Source organism: Cajanus cajan, chromosome 11 (genome assembly GCF_000230855.2).
Source record: "Cajanus cajan strain Asha chromosome 11, NIPB_CcT2T_4, whole genome shotgun sequence".
Lineage (NCBI taxonomy): Eukaryota > Viridiplantae > Streptophyta > Magnoliopsida > Fabales > Fabaceae > Cajanus > Cajanus cajan.
The window spans coordinates 32,303,173-32,322,072 of record NC_138527.1 but is presented as its reverse complement, the minus strand read 5'-3'; the positions used below and the strand labels follow the sequence as shown (position 1 = coordinate 32,322,072).

Below are 18,900 nucleotides of genomic sequence, written 5' to 3'. Positions count from 1 at the left end.
TGGACTATGCAAGTATAATTAGGGGTGGGCAAAAAAAACTAAACTAAACTGAACTGAACTGAACTTGTGGTGAACTGTACTATAAAAAATTGAACTGTTTGTAAAAAAAACTGAACTGAACTGTTTAAAAAAAACTGAACTGAACTGAACTGTTGTAAAGTTGAACTATACTGAACTATAAAAACTGAACTGAATTATAAAAATTGAACTATTTTTATAAAAGAATAAAAATTAAATGTGTTTAACATGTTATGTCTTAATAGATTAGTTCGATAGTTTAATAACCAAAATTTTAGAAAAAAAGTGATTTGAAAAAAAATTGTATCAATTTTGTTGAACTTAACGGATCAATTGAGCTATGTTGAACTACTTATTTTTAGGCGTAAAATTCACTGAGTTTGTTTGACTTAATTTTATATTTTTTTCCTTTGAAAAATTTAAATAAAATGGAAAATAAAGTAAAGTTGACAAATGTGTCCTATTTTGATAGATCAATGAGTCAAAATTGTTCAATTCAAAATATCATAACAGTTTAGTGCAATTTAAATTGCAGTTCAATTCAAGTTTTTATAGTATAGTTCAGTTCAGTTCAATGACACAAAAGAATAGTTCAGTTCAGTTCGTCTGAACTAATATTTAGTTTAGTTCAGTTCATATGAACTACTTTTAAGTTCAGTATAGTTTTTATAAGTTCAGTTCAGTTCAGTTCGTTTTGCCCACCCCTAAGTATAATGCTACTTTAAAACAAATATAAAATCCACAAACACTAAAAGTATTCGACCATGTGAAAGTAAAACAGGTATGAAGTTAAGAATGGTAGGAAATTTCAAAAACGGCCCAAATAAAAAAAGAGAAAATGCAAAAGGAAAAAGGCTTTTGAAATTGTGATGCAGCATTGGTCCACTTCATTTGGACTTTAACAAATAGCCCTCTAATCGTAGGCCCAGTACCTCTCTCTGAAGTAACTGACATTTGTTGGACTCTTATGTTTTGGGTTATAGGCAAAGTCTATAGATGCCACATGCCTTGTTATAAAACGACACGAGTCTCTGATTTTCAGAGTATCTGTACTCCCACTCGACTACAAAAAAAATAAAAAAAAATCTAATTGTTTAAAATAAATATTAAGGTTTAAGTACATATTAAGGCTTGATTACTTATTAAAAAATGGTTGTATTTTTAAAACTTTTTCAGATTTTTTTTTATAATTGAATTTAATTACAAAATAATTGTTTTAATACTAGACCTAAAAACTAATGATGGGCTTAGATGAACTATTATTTGGAAAGTATAATTGTATAAGTAATGCCAAAAAGAAAAAAGACTACACTTCAATACATGTTTGGTTTTAATATCTCTAATACGTCATCTGTTTGAAAAATATGAACCAAACATTTAAATTTTTGAAAGTGTTCTAATTACATATTATCATGTGTGTGCGCATATTTCTAAAAGCAGATTGGAACAAGTTTTAGAGTATAGAGTGGTGTTTACTTTTTTAATCTGAATTTTAAATTTGTAACACAGAATGAATTGAAAAATAAAAAATTAAGCGATCTTATGCATTAAAATGTTGATGGTTTTGGTTTATTTTCAGAATTGAAGGTGTAAAAAGAAATGTTTCAAACATAAATTAATACCTTATAAAAATATTAAAAAAATTATCAAAAGACTATTTCTTTTCCAAATTAATGTATTACTTATTAAATTTATAGTATATTTTTATAATAACTATAATTATTGTCACTAATAAAATAAATTTTTTAATTAAAATTACTTAAATTATATTTGAAGCCAACTATTTTATAATATAAATTGAAAATTTTAACCATATTAACTTTTAAGAGTTGAAAAATAAAATTACTTCATTATAAAATTTTGATCAATAATTTTATAGAGAAAAATGATGAGATATATTAAGTTAGACACCTGTATAAATTCTTTACTCTTATTAAAAAAACAAAAATAAAAAGGGCACCGGTATAGTTGGCAACACTTTCAAATTTCTAAACATGACGCAGATGAAAGCTACTTGTAAAAATGAATACCTCACCGTGTTGAATAATTTATGCAAGTAAGAAATATGAGGTTACTTGATAAAACATGAAAATGGAGTATCTAGGACCGATAGTATTGACTAATCTCCTTGCTGGCCCCAAGATTAAACGCGGTAGTATACATAAGGCAAAATTTGAACTCCTGGCCTTGTTTAAGCGTGGATCAACCCTTACTGCTGAATCATACACTTGAGGTTTTTATAGAAATAAGTTAGTTTATAATTATGTACTTTTTTTATTTATTATTTTTATGTTCATTAATTTATTTGAAATTTATATTGTAGCTCAAATAATTAAATATATTTTTATGTCATTTTATATTCATTAGCTAATTTATTAGTTTTACTAAATATTTTTAACTCAATCAATTACAATTTTTAATTTTTCGATTCTTAATTTATAAATTATAAGTTTGAACAAGCTTAAACGCTAATACTACCGAACACAACTTATGTATTGTTTTAAATTAACAAATAACTTAAAAACAATAGAGATGCAAAAGAAGAGTTATTTGAATCTTACTAGTATATTGTACTAGACAATCACAATTATTTATGAAGATAATAATTTCAGTGGTTTATTATTGTAGTCTAGAAAAGAACAAAAGTACCAACAACGATGGATCAAGTTGTTAAGAATCAAATACAAGAGTGTGGATTTGAATGTTGATTGGTGAATAATATGTAATTAATTTTACAAGTGTTTTGTGAATTTTGATGTTAGTCCTAATCCTGATGAGCGTAGAGACTCAACTCTCAATTATTTTATGCCAAAATAGGAGAGAAAAACAAAAGTGAATTCTAGGTAAAGGTTGTTGAAATTACGGTTGAAATGAAAATGAAAAATAAGATGACATATACACGGAGATTGTGGGTGTATTTGAGCACCAATTAATTTAACTACAATTAAAAAAAATTATACTTACAAATTTATATATATTTTTTTATTAAAATATGAATTTTTTGCTGAACATAATTTTAGATTAGGATTAAACATGTACCTAAACCCAACACCATTTGATAATCATGACACGCCACACACAAAAGTCCAAACTTTGGAAATCCCGATTAAAGCACTAATACAATACCCTTTAAATCAAACACTTACGAAAACCACAAGAAAACTTTGAAAATTATCATACACAAACCTTTATTTTTTTCTTTTACGGTGTTAAAGTCTCTGTCAACACAATTCACCTATGTGTACTCTCATATGAGTTTCCCCGGAATTCGTCTTGCTTCCTCTTGTTCATTCTGAATCACCGGATAGATAACTTTTGTCGCTTGGAACACCCAAATGGATGCAATCCAAAGGCAGAAAATCTATGTTGCTGTTGGTAATGATGTGCAGGATGGATTCAAGACTTTGAATTGGGCTCTCAAGAAATGGAATTCTCATCCAATTTCCATTGTTATTCTCCATGTGACACATAATAGTCCAAATGATTATGTCCAAACACCATGTAAGTTGGACTTGTGTGTCACCCTTAATTTGTTCTTTCTTTGCAATCAAGTTCAATTGGGTTTTGCTTAGTTTTGTGATTCTCTTGTAGTTGGGAAACTTCCAGCAAGATCTGTGAGTGAAGAGAAGCTACAAATTCTAAGGAAAGATGAGCAAGAGAAAATCAACAAGCTGCTTTCTAAGTATGTTGCTTTCTGTGGCAAGGTTTGTACATTTTTTTACTTCAATAACAGTGTTCAATTACTTGGGTCATGTGAAATGAAATGAAGTTCTAGTGGTTATTGGTTAATTTACTCCAACTCTAGCTATACTCTATTTTCTTCTCAGGTGTCAGCAGAGATTGTTGAAGTTGAGAAATTTGATGAACCTATGCAAAAGCACATCATAGACTTGATCTTTGGTCTAGGAATAACAAAATTGGTCATGGGATTTTCATTCATGAAGCCCTCCATGTATTCTTTCATTTCATTCCTTGCTCTTTTCTTCAACAATTATTTTTTCAATCTATGCTAAATAGTAAATTTTCTTAATATTATGCTTCTGGGTTAGGAAATCAAAAGGTGCCATTAGTGGATTGTTCTATGTTCATCAGCACAAGCCTGGCTTCTGTGAATTGTTCATTATTTGTGGAGGGAAGCAAGTTTTCCTTAGAGGAAAAAATGATGAGAAAATCATGGAGGATGATCATGGGGTGATGGTTGGCAGAATGAGAGATAAGGTAACTTTCAAAGATTGGCTAGACAAATGGTTCAATGACAAAACCAACGATAGTAGAAGTGCATCACTTTCCTCATCCAATTTGGAGTCCCCTGTGAACGAAAACCAATGGGAATTTTACCTTCAGGAAATTGAAAATTATTATCAAGAATTGTTGTCTTCTAAGACAGAGGAAGGAAGCTGCGTGCTAGATAATGACGACTCACAGACTGGTCCAATTGAACCACATGTCACCGAAAACAACAATTCTAAGGTGGTAACTATAACAATGACAGATATTTTTCTCAAATATATGTGGTCTTCATTAATGCTTATATTTATCTTCTTTGTTCCCTTTCGTTTTGTTTCTTCTAGGGAGTAGTTAGATGATTGGTTTCACTTTTTTTTTTTTTAATGTACACATAATATAATTTGTTTTGATTGTCACAATTGAAAAAGGAGCCTGTTTGTGAAAGTCTAAAGTAGCCATCATTCTTAAATAACTCAATTTGACTCTTGTAAGCATTTGATGTGTGAAGTAATATAAATTGATGATGGGGTCCATTTCACAAGATATGGAAGCAATTTTCAAATCATGATCTTGCCCTAAAGCCGTGATTAGCTTTCTATGTTTACTTTCGGACCCGAAAAATTCTTCAATAGTAAACTTTTGAAAATATACTTGCATATTTTATTTTATATGTCTCTGTTTCCTTTTGTTATTTCACGCGGCAGTGATTTGTGAAAATATTGACCAAGTGATTCTCCTACTCAGAGTGCTGCGGAAAAAATTGAAATTCTGAAAAATAAGGTGAATGAAGCTCATGAGATAATCCAATTAAAGAAGAAAGAGGCCAAGGAAAGCATAGAGAGGCAGACAAAAGCTGAATGGGCAATTTGTTTATGCAACTGTAGGGTAATATTCTAAATTAGTTCATTTGGAGACACGTCAAAACCTATCCTCTATCTGCTTTACAAAAATTAGTTAAATTAACACATCAAAGATACAACATTGGCCACATAAATGATAAAAATTACATTTATGCTCTCTAAATAAGTAAATATGTACTTTGTCATGAACTCAAATGCTTATTTATTCATCAAACTAGTTCTTCAAATTAGTAACATAATACTAACTAAATGAAAAATGTTAATTAGTGCCTGACAATCTGACATTGGTTAAAGAATAAGAAATAAATCTTTTTTATTGTAACAATGAAAATTTTCTACTTATTAACTATTTAATCAATATCTTAAGAACTCTGTTTAGCAAGATCATAACTAATTTAATTAAAAAAAATTAGGCATGTTAATTTACATGTTTTTTTTTCCTCAAATATTAATTATACATTGAAAGATCATAAACATGTCTTTTGTTGTTTAGGGTTTAATTTACCTAAAAAAGTTGTTGCATAATTTTCAGGCTGAAGAAGTGGAAAATCGAATACGGGAAGAGGTGAGTGCGAGGGAGGAGCTAAAGAAGGAAATGGAAGCGGAGAGAGAGCAAAGAGAGGAGATGAGAATAGAGGTGGAAGAGAGAAAGAGAAGGCTTAGTTCGCTGACGGAGGTGCAGTCGGAGCTGTCGGACAGGCTCCGCATATGGACGGCGGCGGAGACGCGGGCGGAGACGCAGCTGGAGAAGGCGGTGGGAGAGAGGAGAGAGATGGTGAGGGAAATAGACGAGTTGCGGAGGCAGAGGGATGTGTTGAACAGAAGGATCGAGTTCTGCAAGCACAAGGACGCCATCGGAATGGCCGCTAGACTCGCCGACACGTGCTGCATGTTCAGGGAGTACACGGAGGAGGAGCTCCGCTTGGCCACCGATAACTTCTCCGACCGCCTCAGGTTGAAGTCCGGTGGCGATTGGACCAATGTGTACAGAGGACGCTTCAACCACTCCACCGTTGCGATCAAGATGCTCCCTTCTGTTTCCCTCCAACAGTTACAATCCAAGGTATTATAAATTATCATTCATTTTTTTTTAATCTAAATTTCACAATTTCTTGAAATTTACTGTTTAATTTTGTTAGTGATTAGGATGAGAAATAAATCCGTATTTATAAGTAATATTTGAAATCGAATCTGTCTTGACTTTAATAGAGAATACTTGGTTTGATTGAATACAGATACGAGTAAAATTTGATATATTAAATTAGGTACGGCTACGAGTACAAGTATCCGTTCCATACCCGTACCCGTACCCATCTCCATCCTTGGTTTAATATCTATAAAGAATTTTAATATTTTATTATGTATGATAGAAAAATAATTTAAAAATATTATGTATTTTTTTATAAAAATAATTGACAGGCACGAGTATAGCTATAGGTATACTTCGATGGGAATGGAAATGAGGACGAAAATAATATATTTGATGAATACGGGTATGAATACGAATGAGTTCAAGTTGTGGAGAGGGGAATAAATATCATAAAACTCGTATCCGATCCATTCTTATTAATGATCAATTAAATTCGTAAAATCATGACAAAATTTGTGATTAAGTTAAATATCAGACAAAAGATATATTTTATTCTTCAAAATTATAAACTTTCTTCTTCCGCAGCTTGAGTTAACTAATTTACACTTCATTTTTCAGGTAAGGCTTCTTGGTGACATTAGGCAACCTCATCTGGTTGCCATGGTGGGCTTTTGCTCTGAGCCCAAATGCGTAGTTTTGGAATACATGCGCAACGGGAGCTTGCGCGATATGCTCTTTTCTAGGAGAAAAAACCGGGCCATACGATGGCACGACCGAATACGAATAGCCGCAGAAGTTTGTTCGGGCCTGGGCTTTCTCAATAGAGCCGAGCCGAGGCCTGTTATTCATTGTCACTTGACCCCATCCAACATCCTCCTAGACCGCAATTTGGTTGCAAAAATCACGGGCTTTGGGCTTCATGAATGCCATGATGAGCAGTGTAACGTCGAGTCAGATTTGCGGGCCATAGCGGTTTTATTAATGCATCTTCTGACGGGAAGAAATTGGACCGGGCTCGTTGAGGAAGTGATGACAGTGGATATGGATGGGGAGGCATTGGCTAGTGTTCTTGATGAGATGGCTGGACAATGGCCATTGGATCTGGCAAAGGAACTTGCGGGCCTAGCTATGAGGTGCATGTCAATCAAAAGCAAGCCCAACTTAGAACTAAGCATTGCAACGGTCTTAGAGGAACTCAATGAGATAAGAAAAAAGGGAGATGAAATAATTGGAAGGGAAGGGCGAAAGGCAATCATTGGTGGATGTATAGATAGAGAGTGTTCCAATGATGTGCCTAGTGTTTTCCTTTGCCCCATACTTCAGGTTGGTCTTTTTATTTTTTAATCTTTTTGTAGGCTTAATACAATATACACCAGTATTCTAATAGTATTTCTATTAGAAGAGTTTTATGGTCTACAATGATCTCGTGGAGGGTACATGTGATTTATAAATATTTCTCCTAGCTAGCTAAATATGACTTTTTCTTTATTTCTTTGTAGTGTCTATGACATGTTGCAAAATTGTACGAGTTTCCTAGTGATATCAAGAATGATCATTTTGTGTCAATGATATGTAAATTGTTGAGTCATGCAATGTTATAGTTGACATTTTTAATTTGGTAATATTTCTTGAACTTGTGTCGGCTGCAGGAGGTAATGAAAAATCCACACGTGGCAGCAGATGGATTTTCTTATGAGCTGGAAGCAATAGAACATTGGCTGCAATCAGGGCGTGACACATCACCAATGACAAATTTGAGGCTGAAGCACACATTCCTCACACCTAATCACACTCTTCGTTCCCTAATTGTGGACTGGCAGACCAACAAATCACCTAGCGTTGCACATTGATACCCAATTCTTTTTAGTTCATTAGATCGTATGTACAGAGGGTTGTGACTTGTTTTTTATGCCCATTATCACTGATGAACCATTACCTCCAATTAAAAAGTTACCAATTCAATTAGCTAGTTGCTACAACTTTCTAATTCTTTTTTTCCTTTGCCAGTGACTTGCTACACAACTCAAGTATTAACTCAATGTGAAACTGCAAAAATGGAATATTTATTAATGAGAAATATAAATACATAAGTACACTACTTTTTTTTTCAGGGGACAATTTGACGTGTGAAAACAACTATGCAATTTTTCAAGCATAATATCACCAATTTAAAGTCACTATGGCTATCTTACATATAATTTACCTTTGTCTTCATGAGTTGTAATATCTTCCAAGTCCCACGGAAGAGAATAAGGAATAATAGACATATCCCAGGAGTGACCTTTTCTAGAAGGAATCTTGCCATTAAAATGAGACTGAACCAAGGTCTTAGGCTCCCAAACATTTGAACCAACAGCAACACCGGGCTACTTTCTTTGGCAGCGAATATTCGGATTGCAGCAAGGGATCAGTGGCAATGTCTTCAGCTCGCGACCATGTATACACTCCTCGCTCTTGCTGATTGCCAGGAACAGTGTTGTCCAGTAGGAATGCCACCAACAGTGTAACCACCATGTTCAAGGACATAAGAGCATTGATTGCAAAATCAAGCTTGAACGTAGAAAATGACAGATTAGCTAAGAGGAAATAAGTTATACAGTTACATTTGAATGCAAGAAAATCAAGCAATCAGTATAAATCAGTTAGGATGTTATAAGCTTGTGAATTAAGTCAAACTTGATTGACATAAGCTATTCAGCCGGCAGCTTTCTTTTATTTGTTCCTTTTCTTTTTCATTTGTTACATTGAAGGCAAAAGGTACTTACTTGTTTAATGCCTGAACGGAACGGCCCATTTGATGCTGCCGCATAAGGAACCAAATAACTGGGCAGTATCAGACTTGATTCAGCCTGGTATTGTTGAAAATAAGCAGGAATAGACATGCCAAGGAACAGTGAAACGCCAACTATTGTTATATTCCTGAAGCTGGCAGATTGACTATACTGTAAATTAGAGAGGCCCAATGCTGCAGTAAGAGCCCACATGAAACATAGTACAGAAGCAGCCAAAGCCTGTGGAATGGAAGCAAGAAGAGCACCCACTTTTCCTACAAAATGCAAGCAAGCAAAAGAGATTGGACAAGGCAATAAAATAGCCTGTGTTAGGCAATATCTAAACTTTAATTTAGGTGTATGGTATCAAAAATTTAATTATATATGATGCATCAATTATCTTAATAGTTTTCTGACATGTAATTGACCTCACCTAGTGGAATAGGGCTTTGTTGTTGTTGTATATGATATAAAAATTAATTTTGACAAGTGTTAGATGAGCATGTAAACACGAGTCATCTTGAACATTATGTTTAGATAACTCGCATCACTGATCGAGCTTCCACAAATACATACAATCTAATTAACATTCATATTTGAGACTCAAATGCATCAAAATGAAACCACTGCAAATCCTTAGATCCATCTCAGCCAGAATGCAGCAAAATGGACAGGAATGAAAAAGTTGGACAAGAATTTTGAATTCAAGTATGGATTTTGTCTCCAAGTGTAGTTATTTACCTACAAATGAGAACAGGATCAAGAAAGCTGCTCCAACTACCACTACTTTCCGACTTGCCACCTTTGTGATGTCAATTGTGTGCATGTTTTCTGTCAAGGTCGTTGCCCCAGTACCTGAACCCCAAAGACCAGCCAATATACTACAGAAACCCTCGAGTGCAATTCCCCGGCTCACAACTCCAGGAGTTGGGGGCCTTGAATTAACTTGCAGAGATGTAGTACGATAAGTTCCAACCTGAAAAAAGGATATGCCATTCGCATAGTTACAATTACAGTTTCATCTCCTATTTTTATTTGATCCTTGCTTTCGACATGAAAATTCATCTTAATAATTAAATATGAAAGGACGTCCTTGTTCTTGTTAATAATCATGCCTTTCAAGTCTAAGAAAATTGATCATATTCAGAGGATATATTATTTGTCTTTATAAATTTTTCAAAGTTTGGTTTTAGTCTCTAAAAAATATTATCTTATTTTGGTCTTTTTAATTTGGAGATGCAAGACTTTTAGTTTTCAAAATTATTAATATAACACTTTATAATAAACAATAATATAAAATTAAATTGAATGAAAAATATCCTACACATTATAAAGATTTGTTAACAATGTTTTTTAATGAAATAAAATGTCATTTTTAATTAAAGGTTTAATACATTATTTGAACTCTCAATTTTTTAAGAATGTTTAATTAGGCCCCTAAACTAAAAAAAATTGTAATTGAGTTCTTCAATTTCTTATATTTTTGTAATTTAGTCCATAGGACCATTTTGTTCACAAATCGTGAAATGACATAATATTTCTTATATCATCCATATAGAGTCATCAACTTACTATTTTATGTATCATCATCCATATGTAACATGTTTTAATCTGTCTGTAAAAATTATTATAATCTTCTAATCATAAAAATTCTGAAATAGTAGGAAATCTTAACATGTAAAGATTAAAACCTAATACACATGAATGATGATATGAAATAATAATACCATATAATTGTGTGAGAATATAAAAAATACTGTAAAAAATTTTACAGATAATAAAGAAATCTCTTATCTCAGAACTGAATTATAAAAATGTAAAAAGATGAAAGATTTGATTACAATTTATTTTTTAGTTTAGGGACTTGATTAAAATTTTCCAAAAAAATTCAAGAACCAAATGATATATTAAACTTTAATTATATCACACACATACACACGCACAAACACATATATTTCATGTTATAAATATTTATATCTAGAGGCTCAAATTTATTATTTTGTCTAGGACCCATGAAATGTTAGGATTATAGATAATAAACGAATCTCTAACCTCAGGACTAAATTATAAAAATATAAAAAGATGAAAAAACTGACTACAATTTTTTTAGTTTAGGAACCTAATTAAAATTTTTCAAAAAAATTCAAGAATCAAATGATATATTAAACTTTAATTAAATCACATGCACACGCACGTGGGATCACACACATACATATATATATATATATATATATATATATATATATATTATGTTATAAAAATTTATATATTGAGGCCTACATTTATAAAATGTCAGGACCAGCATTAGTTCTGTGTGTGGGTGCACGTGCAAATGATAATTTAAACTTGCAAGCACTTAAATATGATACTTACTGAATCCACAGAAGCAACCAGTGACACTATGACCATGATTATGGAAGTCCTAAAATGGAAAATAGGGATACCCCATTGTAAAGGGTAAGGGATTCTGACCCATGCAGCAGTAGACAATGCATTGGACACATCAGTCCTGCAATGCTTCATGGTGTATGCATGTTTTCTACATGCATCCAACAGAATGTTTGAACTTGGTATATCTGGATTGCATCCTTTGTAATTATATGCTCCCCCAGCAGTTAAAAAGGATGCATATATCCAAATAATTATCAAACTCAAGGGAACCTGAAAATATGAAAAAGTATATTATAAGAATTTATTATACACAACCATGCTAAAGGTCCTCAATTATTCAAAATAGAAAAATATAACGAAAGCATGACATAGCTCATCAATATGAAAAATGAACAAGTAACATCTTAATTTAAGAAACTTACAGCATAAATTCGAAACAAGTGGCGCCCAAAGATAGATATTCGTCGAAGATACTTCAAACAAGACAAAAAGAAGTAATAATGAGATTTTGAACACTGCTGAAATCATTAAATAAAAAACAAAAAGCCTGTGACCTGTTTTCAACAGAAAGCCTCTAACATGAAGTATCTTTACAACTTACAACAATTAGACAACATTTTCTGATACCAAATAATAATATTCTGTACCGGTACTGCTTGAAATGCATACACAACTCACCAGAGTGAATATTAGAACCAGTGCTATCTGTGGAATGGTAATTTCTGGGCAAGTGCCTGCTTGTGGAAAACCGTAGCTGAAGAATGCTAAACCTACAGCAGCAACAGTTGGGGCAACCACAATTGGGTTGATTAACCTAAAATTGTAAAGAATTTACCACATATCATAAATATTTAGCAAGCAGAAAAGCAACAAACTAACAAAAATTTACTAGATTAAACACAAGATGAAAGATATTTATGAACATAAGATATGGCATGTAACTGCTAACCTGAGTAGAACAGACATTAAACCACTAAATCCCAGTATACATTGGAATATTGAACCAACAATTATGGCTCCTTGGAGTTCCCTCATTATGTGCCTAAATTTCTGCAATTAAAATATGCAGGCTTTAATAAGTAAACTGAGAATATATCCAAAAGAACAGAATCAAAGCCAAAGTTTAGTGTGATTAGTGAATACTGACAATGCAGAAGTCTGACAAGAGTTAACAGATACATGATAGCAGAAAGGATAAAGGATAAATTATGCTGGTGATTCAAATATATATAGGTTTAAAAGGTAATAGAGTCATGTGAAAAATAACTCCTAATTATAGTTTATGATGTAATTGCACTTCAAAATGCATATAGTTTACAGATTTAGATTGGTTGATAAGTTTTGTGTGCCTAAACTGAAAGTGAAAGAGCCTAAGTGATGTGGTTAATGAATTAACGTTGTGTCTGTCAATTAAGAAATGAACTTACATGTTCAGTAAGATTCCGATATTCTTGAGCATTTATGATAACTAATGCTGGTGCTAAATACACAAATGAGCTCCCTTGAACTAAAGGCAATCGGGTACCGAAGTAGGAGTGCAGTATAGTTGTGATGCCAGAAAGAAACAGTATTGTAGAAATCACGGTAGAAGTATCCTTCTGTCATCAGCAATAAATGTAAAAATGAATAGATAAGAAAATGAAAAATTACCTACTTTCTTAGAGTAACAGGCAGTAAACAGTAAATAACAGCATTTGCTTACATCTGTTCCACCCATGACAGGTACCATGACTAATGGAATCAATACAAGAGAACCAGCCAACGATATATAGTGCTGCAGGCCATAGTAGATAAGTGGTACTGCAGTTAAAAATGTAAAGATGTAAGCAAAAACAAGGTAATAAATTTTTTGGCAAATTATAGCAACATGAGTATGCTAGTTAACCTTGCTAGTAATGAGATAATAATTAGTTAAGACAATGATTTGGAAATAAAAACTGGGAAAACAAGTTCTTTCACAAAGCCTTCTTTAATTTTGTGATTAGTTATCTTACCCGCGTTGAAGGAGATTGAGGATTGGCATTCTTAAATAAGATTCATCTAGATCTTTTTTCACTTCTTCCTGCCTTATTTGGAAAAGATTTAAGGGAGTTCATCTTGCAACTAGAATGGAACATGTTGGTTGCAGCCCGGCATCCAACCTTGACAAGGCCCAGGTAAGGGTTGGAGTCATTTTGAATTGGGGGTTTGATTCCTTAAAAAGGTGTGGATGGTGGCAACTTGGCAAGTGCTGAAAGGAGGATTGTTGGTTGTGCCAGTATTCTGCCTTGACAAGGCTCAGGTAGGGCTGGAGTCAGATTAAACCATGACAGTTATTGATGGGCTTAAGTAGAAAGAGTTGTGACCCATCTAACTGCTATAACTTTTGGCCTAGTTGTAAGCACTCAATCCAGCAGAACTGAAGACTGATATTCTGATAGGGTTAGTTAGCAGTTATCTTAGAAAAAAAAAGGGGTATCTTTTTTTCTTCTAACATAACTGCTAATTGATCCTATCATATTCTTATATCATATCTATCAGGGGAAGGCATGGAATTCAGCTTTCATAATTCATACTGGGTAACAGTTCCATTAATTCCTGTAAATTGTAGTAATCTCTTCTCTCTCCTACTTTTTCATATTTTCTCCTCTATGGAAACGATCCACAATCAGTCATGGAAAATAACAGTAGTAACAATAGATTAAAGCAGTTGATGGCATTCACACCAAAAATCCAAATTACATTCACAACATGAAGATATAGTTCAGAACACAAGTTGTATGAAAATGCTTGAATTGTTTAGCACACTCAAAGGATCTGTGTATATATATAAAATAACAGAGGCTGGAAAAGGCTACACCTTGGGACACCTTTTGTGTCGAATAGATACAATAAAAAACAGCTTTTACAAAAGCTATGAAAAAAAATACAAAAGATAATGTGAGATATTCTAACACTCTCCCTCAAGCTGGAACATATAAATTATATGCACCAAGCTTAGAACATATCAACAGAATTCTAGGGCCTCTCAAAAACTTGGTCAAAATAATTGCAAATTGATTATTGAAGCTGATAAATTCAATACTAATTTCCTTGGACAACAACTTCTCTTGAACAAAACAGCAATCAATTTATGTGTTTAGTTCTCTCATGGAATATTGGATTAGAGGAAATGTAAAGAGCTGCCTAATTATCACAGTACAACTTCATCTACAGGACTTGCATAAAACTTTAATTCTTGGAGGAGTTGTTTGATCCACGAGTCACAAGTGATTGAGTCCATTACCCTATATTCTGCTTTGGCACTAGATTGAGCAACTACACTTGGTTTCTTGCCCTTCCAAGAGATGATATTTCCACAAGTGGATACACACTTTCTAGTAAAATGTTTATCTACAAGAGGTCCTGCCTAGTCAGCATCACATACCTAGATAAGTCTGGTTGGACAAAATTGAAATCTTGCATAGAAGAAGAGAAGAAAGAGTCTCTTTGAAGGTTACATTAGCACACACATAGTATCGTCAAATGTCTTGAGAATAATAGCGGTACCCTTTCTAGAGACAAGAATAACCAAGAAAAAAACATTTAACGGCCCTTGCAAAAACCTTGTGAAAACCTAGAGACACATCATGAACAAAACAAACACAGCAAAAAATGTGGAGAGAAAAATGAAATAAAAAATCATTGGGAAAGAGAATTGAATGAGTAATTTTATTATCAAGTGATGAAGATGACATTCTATTTATTAGAAAACAAGCAATAAAAATATCATCACCCAAATGATGTATAGGAACATTGGCACCAAGCTATAAGGTACATGCAATTTCAACTAAATGCCTCTTTTTTCATTCTTCTATCCCGTTTTGTTGTGGTGTGAGGAAAAATTGATTGACGTAAAATGTCGTGTGCGGTTGGTAAAGAAGAAAGATCATAGGGAAAATATTCTTTGGCATTAGTACTTTCGAGAATTTTGATTATTTTACCAAAGTGATTATTAATATGACCGAAGAAAGACATAAAGATACACAAAAGTTTAGATCAACCTTTCATTAAATAAACCCATGTACATTGAGAACATTCATCAATGAATGTGAGAAAATATCTAAACCCAAAAGATGTGACATGACTTGGATCCCAAATATCTTAATGAGGGGTGGAAAAGGCAAGGTAATATCTTGTTTCAATTTTCTTTAGAAAATAAGATCTACCATGTTTCCCAAATTGACATGACTCACACTGTAAAACTTGAAGTTTGCAAGATCAAGAACCATTCTCTTCAATTTTGACATGTGAGGGTGACCCAAGCAATCATGCACAACTTTAGGAGATGGAGATGCAAAACAAGATACAAAGGAGTTGGTTTCAAGATAGTAGAGTCCTCTATATTCATGTCCTACGCCAATTAGTTGACTCGTATCACGCTTCTGTGTAACAAAAGAATTGGCATTACATGTTACGGAACAATTTAAGGACATAGTTAATTGACTAAGAGAAATTAAATTGAAAGGACAATTAAGAACAAAGAGGATAGCCTCCAAGTTTAAAATGATGCAAGAGATTTGTCCAACTCCTTAGGAAGAAACTTTGGAACCATTTGCTAGACTACTAGAGTAATTAAGTGAGGAAATTTTGGTGGAAACATAGAAGTGAATAGAGAATCATAACAAGATTGAAAAGCACCTAAATCAAGTATTCATGGCCTTGGATTATCCAAGGATTCAGAAATGCAAGTTGTTGAAATACCAAGGGCAAACGAGGATTGGACTTGACTATTGGACTTTAGTCTAAGATACTTTTGATATTCCTCCTTAGAAAATATGTGCTTAGATTTCTTTGTTTTTGAGACATTTGCTATCTTTTCAGGAAAGCCATGCAAGGAGTAACATGTCTCCTGAGTGTGACCCATCCTCTTACAATAGGAACATTGAGGACGACCACATCTTCCTCCTCGATTTCCATGACCTCCTCTTCCTTGATTGAACACCATTGATGAAGATTCAGCATGCTCAAGAGAATGTCCATCTTTTTTAAGTGTTGGAACACGAAGAAGTCGTGTTAGAAGACTTTCCATTGAAGGGACCTCCTTTTCAATCAGAATTTGATCACGAATATGATTAAAATCTGAATGCATACCCTGAAGGATTAGCACCATATACAACTTATCAAGTCTCTTCTTTATTTCTTCAAGGGAATCAGCTTCCAAGCACATTTTCAGCTCCTCTACTGCTGCTTGGGCTTGAGCAACATACGATATCATATCATGATTAACTTGCTTGAGAGAGGCCAGCTTTTGGGCTGAATCGTAAAGACATTGGATGTCATTAGCGAAAATATTTTTAGCTTTGCTCCAAAATGAACAGCATGTTTTATAGGTTCGAAGAGTCCCCAATATATTTGGCTCTACTGACTGCCACAAAAGGGCACACAATTGAAAATCAAGTTTCATCCATTGAGCACGAACTTCTGTTGGTACTTCATCACTTTCTTTTTCAAGGTGGTCATGGTATCCTTGACCAAGGAACCAAAGTTCTACGGAAGCCGACCACAACAAATAGTTTTTGCCATTCAGTTTCTCATTAGTAATTGTGGGATTCCCAGGAATGGAGAAAATGGGACCTGCAGAAGCCATTTTGAGAGCAACAATGTGACCCTTTTTTAAGAAAAGAATCCAACTTCAGGATCCACACTCCAAGTTAGGAAAAGCTAAGAAAGAAGGCCAGAAATGGGACCAGAGAGTGACAACAAATCTAATGATGTGTTCGTGGCAGACTGGCAGTGGACAGCCTGACTTGACTGATGAGACAGAGCGGGATCATTTCCCGCTCTGATACCAAGTTCAGAACACAAGTAGTATGAAAATGCTTGAGTTGCTTAGCACACTCAGCATATATGTGTACATAAAAACAGAGGCTTGAAAAGGCTACACCTTCGGAGTTAGGACACATTTTGGGTCATATAGACAAACAAAAAAAAACAGTTTTTACAAGTATACAGAAGATAATCTGAGATATTATAAGTTATAACAGATATAAATGAACATATTGACAAGCTTCAGAACATCCAAATATAGGAAGTTAGCAACATACCAACCCCGTTGCTGAACATACAGCATTATCCAATTCAAAAACTATAAAATTAAAAAACACACTCCCTAGAGACAAATTTCCCACACATATTCAAGCCCAACCAGAAAATTTCCAAACCATCCAAAACTGGCATCCTAAAACATAAACCGATAAAAAACAAACAAATCAAGGGTGAAAAAGAATCTACATTCTACAACCAACAGAAGATAAACTTACCTAACCCTGGATTTTCTTTGAGCCCACACTTCAATCCAAACGGTCCTTGCCACCCTCCATTAGCAGGCTCCTCCTCTTCTGGAAACACATTGACCTTAACATCATCCCCTTGTCCTTCCTCCCCCTCCTTTTCCTCATTCACAGGAGCAACTGTAGAGACGCCATGCCCATTCCCATTCCCATTCCCATTGAAACCAACTTTCCTCTCCCCATCCTGCTCCTTCTCCTTCCTCCCCCTACCATCATTCTCAACCCTCGTGGCACCTCCATGAGACTCTGGTTCGATCTCGTTTTGTCTGGTCCTCCCCACCACCGGATCTATCTCTATCTTCGGAGACGACCCTCCTCCTTTCCTCTGAAAAGCTTCAAACTTTTCACTCCCACTTGTCCCCGCTTCCCCAGAGTAATCAGACACAAAGCCCGTTCTTTTCGCCCATGAACGTAACTCTCTCGGGCTGTGCTCACTCCGCGACACAAAAGGTTCCACCTTGCCTGCAACACCACCACCTTGTCTCCTCCCAGTGCCGCCCCTCACACTCATTGCCACATTTCTGTTCGACCCAGCTTCCATTGACACTTGAACTGTACCCAAATCGGTACAAAGATGAAAAATGAGATCGCAAAGTGGAACGCTGGAACTCAAAATGGTGTGAAAATGTGGTTCGGTTTGGAACAGTTAACAGTGACTAGCGAACGAAGGAGGGAGTGGAATTACCAAAATGTCCCCGTGGAGTGACCGTTGAATTGATATAGGGAGTGTTGAGTGTTGAGTGTAGGAGCTGAGTGAGTGAAGTGAAGCGGGCATTGAATCAGACAAATTGCTTTTTTATTGAATGTGTATGTGCGTCATTTTTTATTCGGTGGGAATGATGAGATTTGTCTCTTTTCTTCTGTTTCAAGTAATCTTCTTATGTTGCGACCAATTGTTAGCTCAAGGAGTGGAGTGGTTCAGTTCAATTGATTTACACATGAACGCAATGACGATGGCATGATGGAAAAGACCAGAGAGCTAAATCGGTCCAATCACAAGTGGAGTGTGTAATTTTGGTTAATCAAAATATTTTACTTCTAAGTTTAGTCTTCATATTTTATAAAATTAAACAATATTGATAATTATTAAGAAGTCATTCAAAATTAAATAAAAAATATTGACGTGAGAAATAATAATTAACCGCATAGAAAACTAAAAAATATATAAATTATAAAGTTTAATAACATAGAAAGGAAATAAAAAGTATGCATAGGAACTAACTAATGTGATG

The 18,900-nt window shown here is 34.1% G+C and overlaps 2 protein-coding genes across 3 annotated transcripts; one reads left to right on the top strand and one right to left on the bottom strand.

The window, feature by feature from the left end:
* Window positions 1-3,155: 3,155 nt before the first annotated feature.
* Window positions 3,156-8,160, top strand: LOC109801275 (U-box domain-containing protein kinase family protein). 2 transcript variants are annotated; one of them, XM_020362302.3, is made up of 8 exons: window positions 3,159-3,519; window positions 3,610-3,722; window positions 3,846-3,970; window positions 4,068-4,488; window positions 4,990-5,130; window positions 5,638-6,168; window positions 6,814-7,518; window positions 7,845-8,160. In XM_020362302.3, the coding sequence occupies exons 1-8, from the start codon at window positions 3,354-3,356 to the stop codon at window positions 8,043-8,045; spliced, it is 2,403 nt and encodes an 800-aa protein (XP_020217891.1). In that variant the 5' UTR covers window positions 3,159-3,353; the 3' UTR covers window positions 8,046-8,160. The 2 variants fall into 2 exon arrangements, with proteins under 2 accessions (XP_082922274.1, XP_020217891.1); XM_083066148.1 differs by lacking the exon at window positions 4,990-5,130 and having other exon boundaries at window positions 3,156-3,519.
* A 78-nt stretch (window positions 8,161-8,238) lies between these two features.
* Window positions 8,239-18,656, bottom strand: LOC109801276 (nucleobase-ascorbate transporter 11). Its single transcript, XM_020362304.3, has 10 exons — window positions 17,639-18,656; window positions 13,060-13,157; window positions 12,785-12,955; window positions 12,307-12,407; window positions 12,036-12,171; window positions 11,780-11,830; window positions 11,340-11,627; window positions 9,708-9,942; window positions 8,961-9,241; window positions 8,239-8,745 (listed from the first exon to the last, which is right to left on the bottom strand). Exons 1-10 carry the CDS (start codon window positions 18,207-18,209, stop codon window positions 8,524-8,526), a joined length of 2,154 nt encoding a protein of 717 aa, XP_020217893.1. The 5' UTR covers window positions 18,210-18,656; the 3' UTR covers window positions 8,239-8,523.
* Window positions 18,657-18,900: the final 244 nt, after the last annotated feature.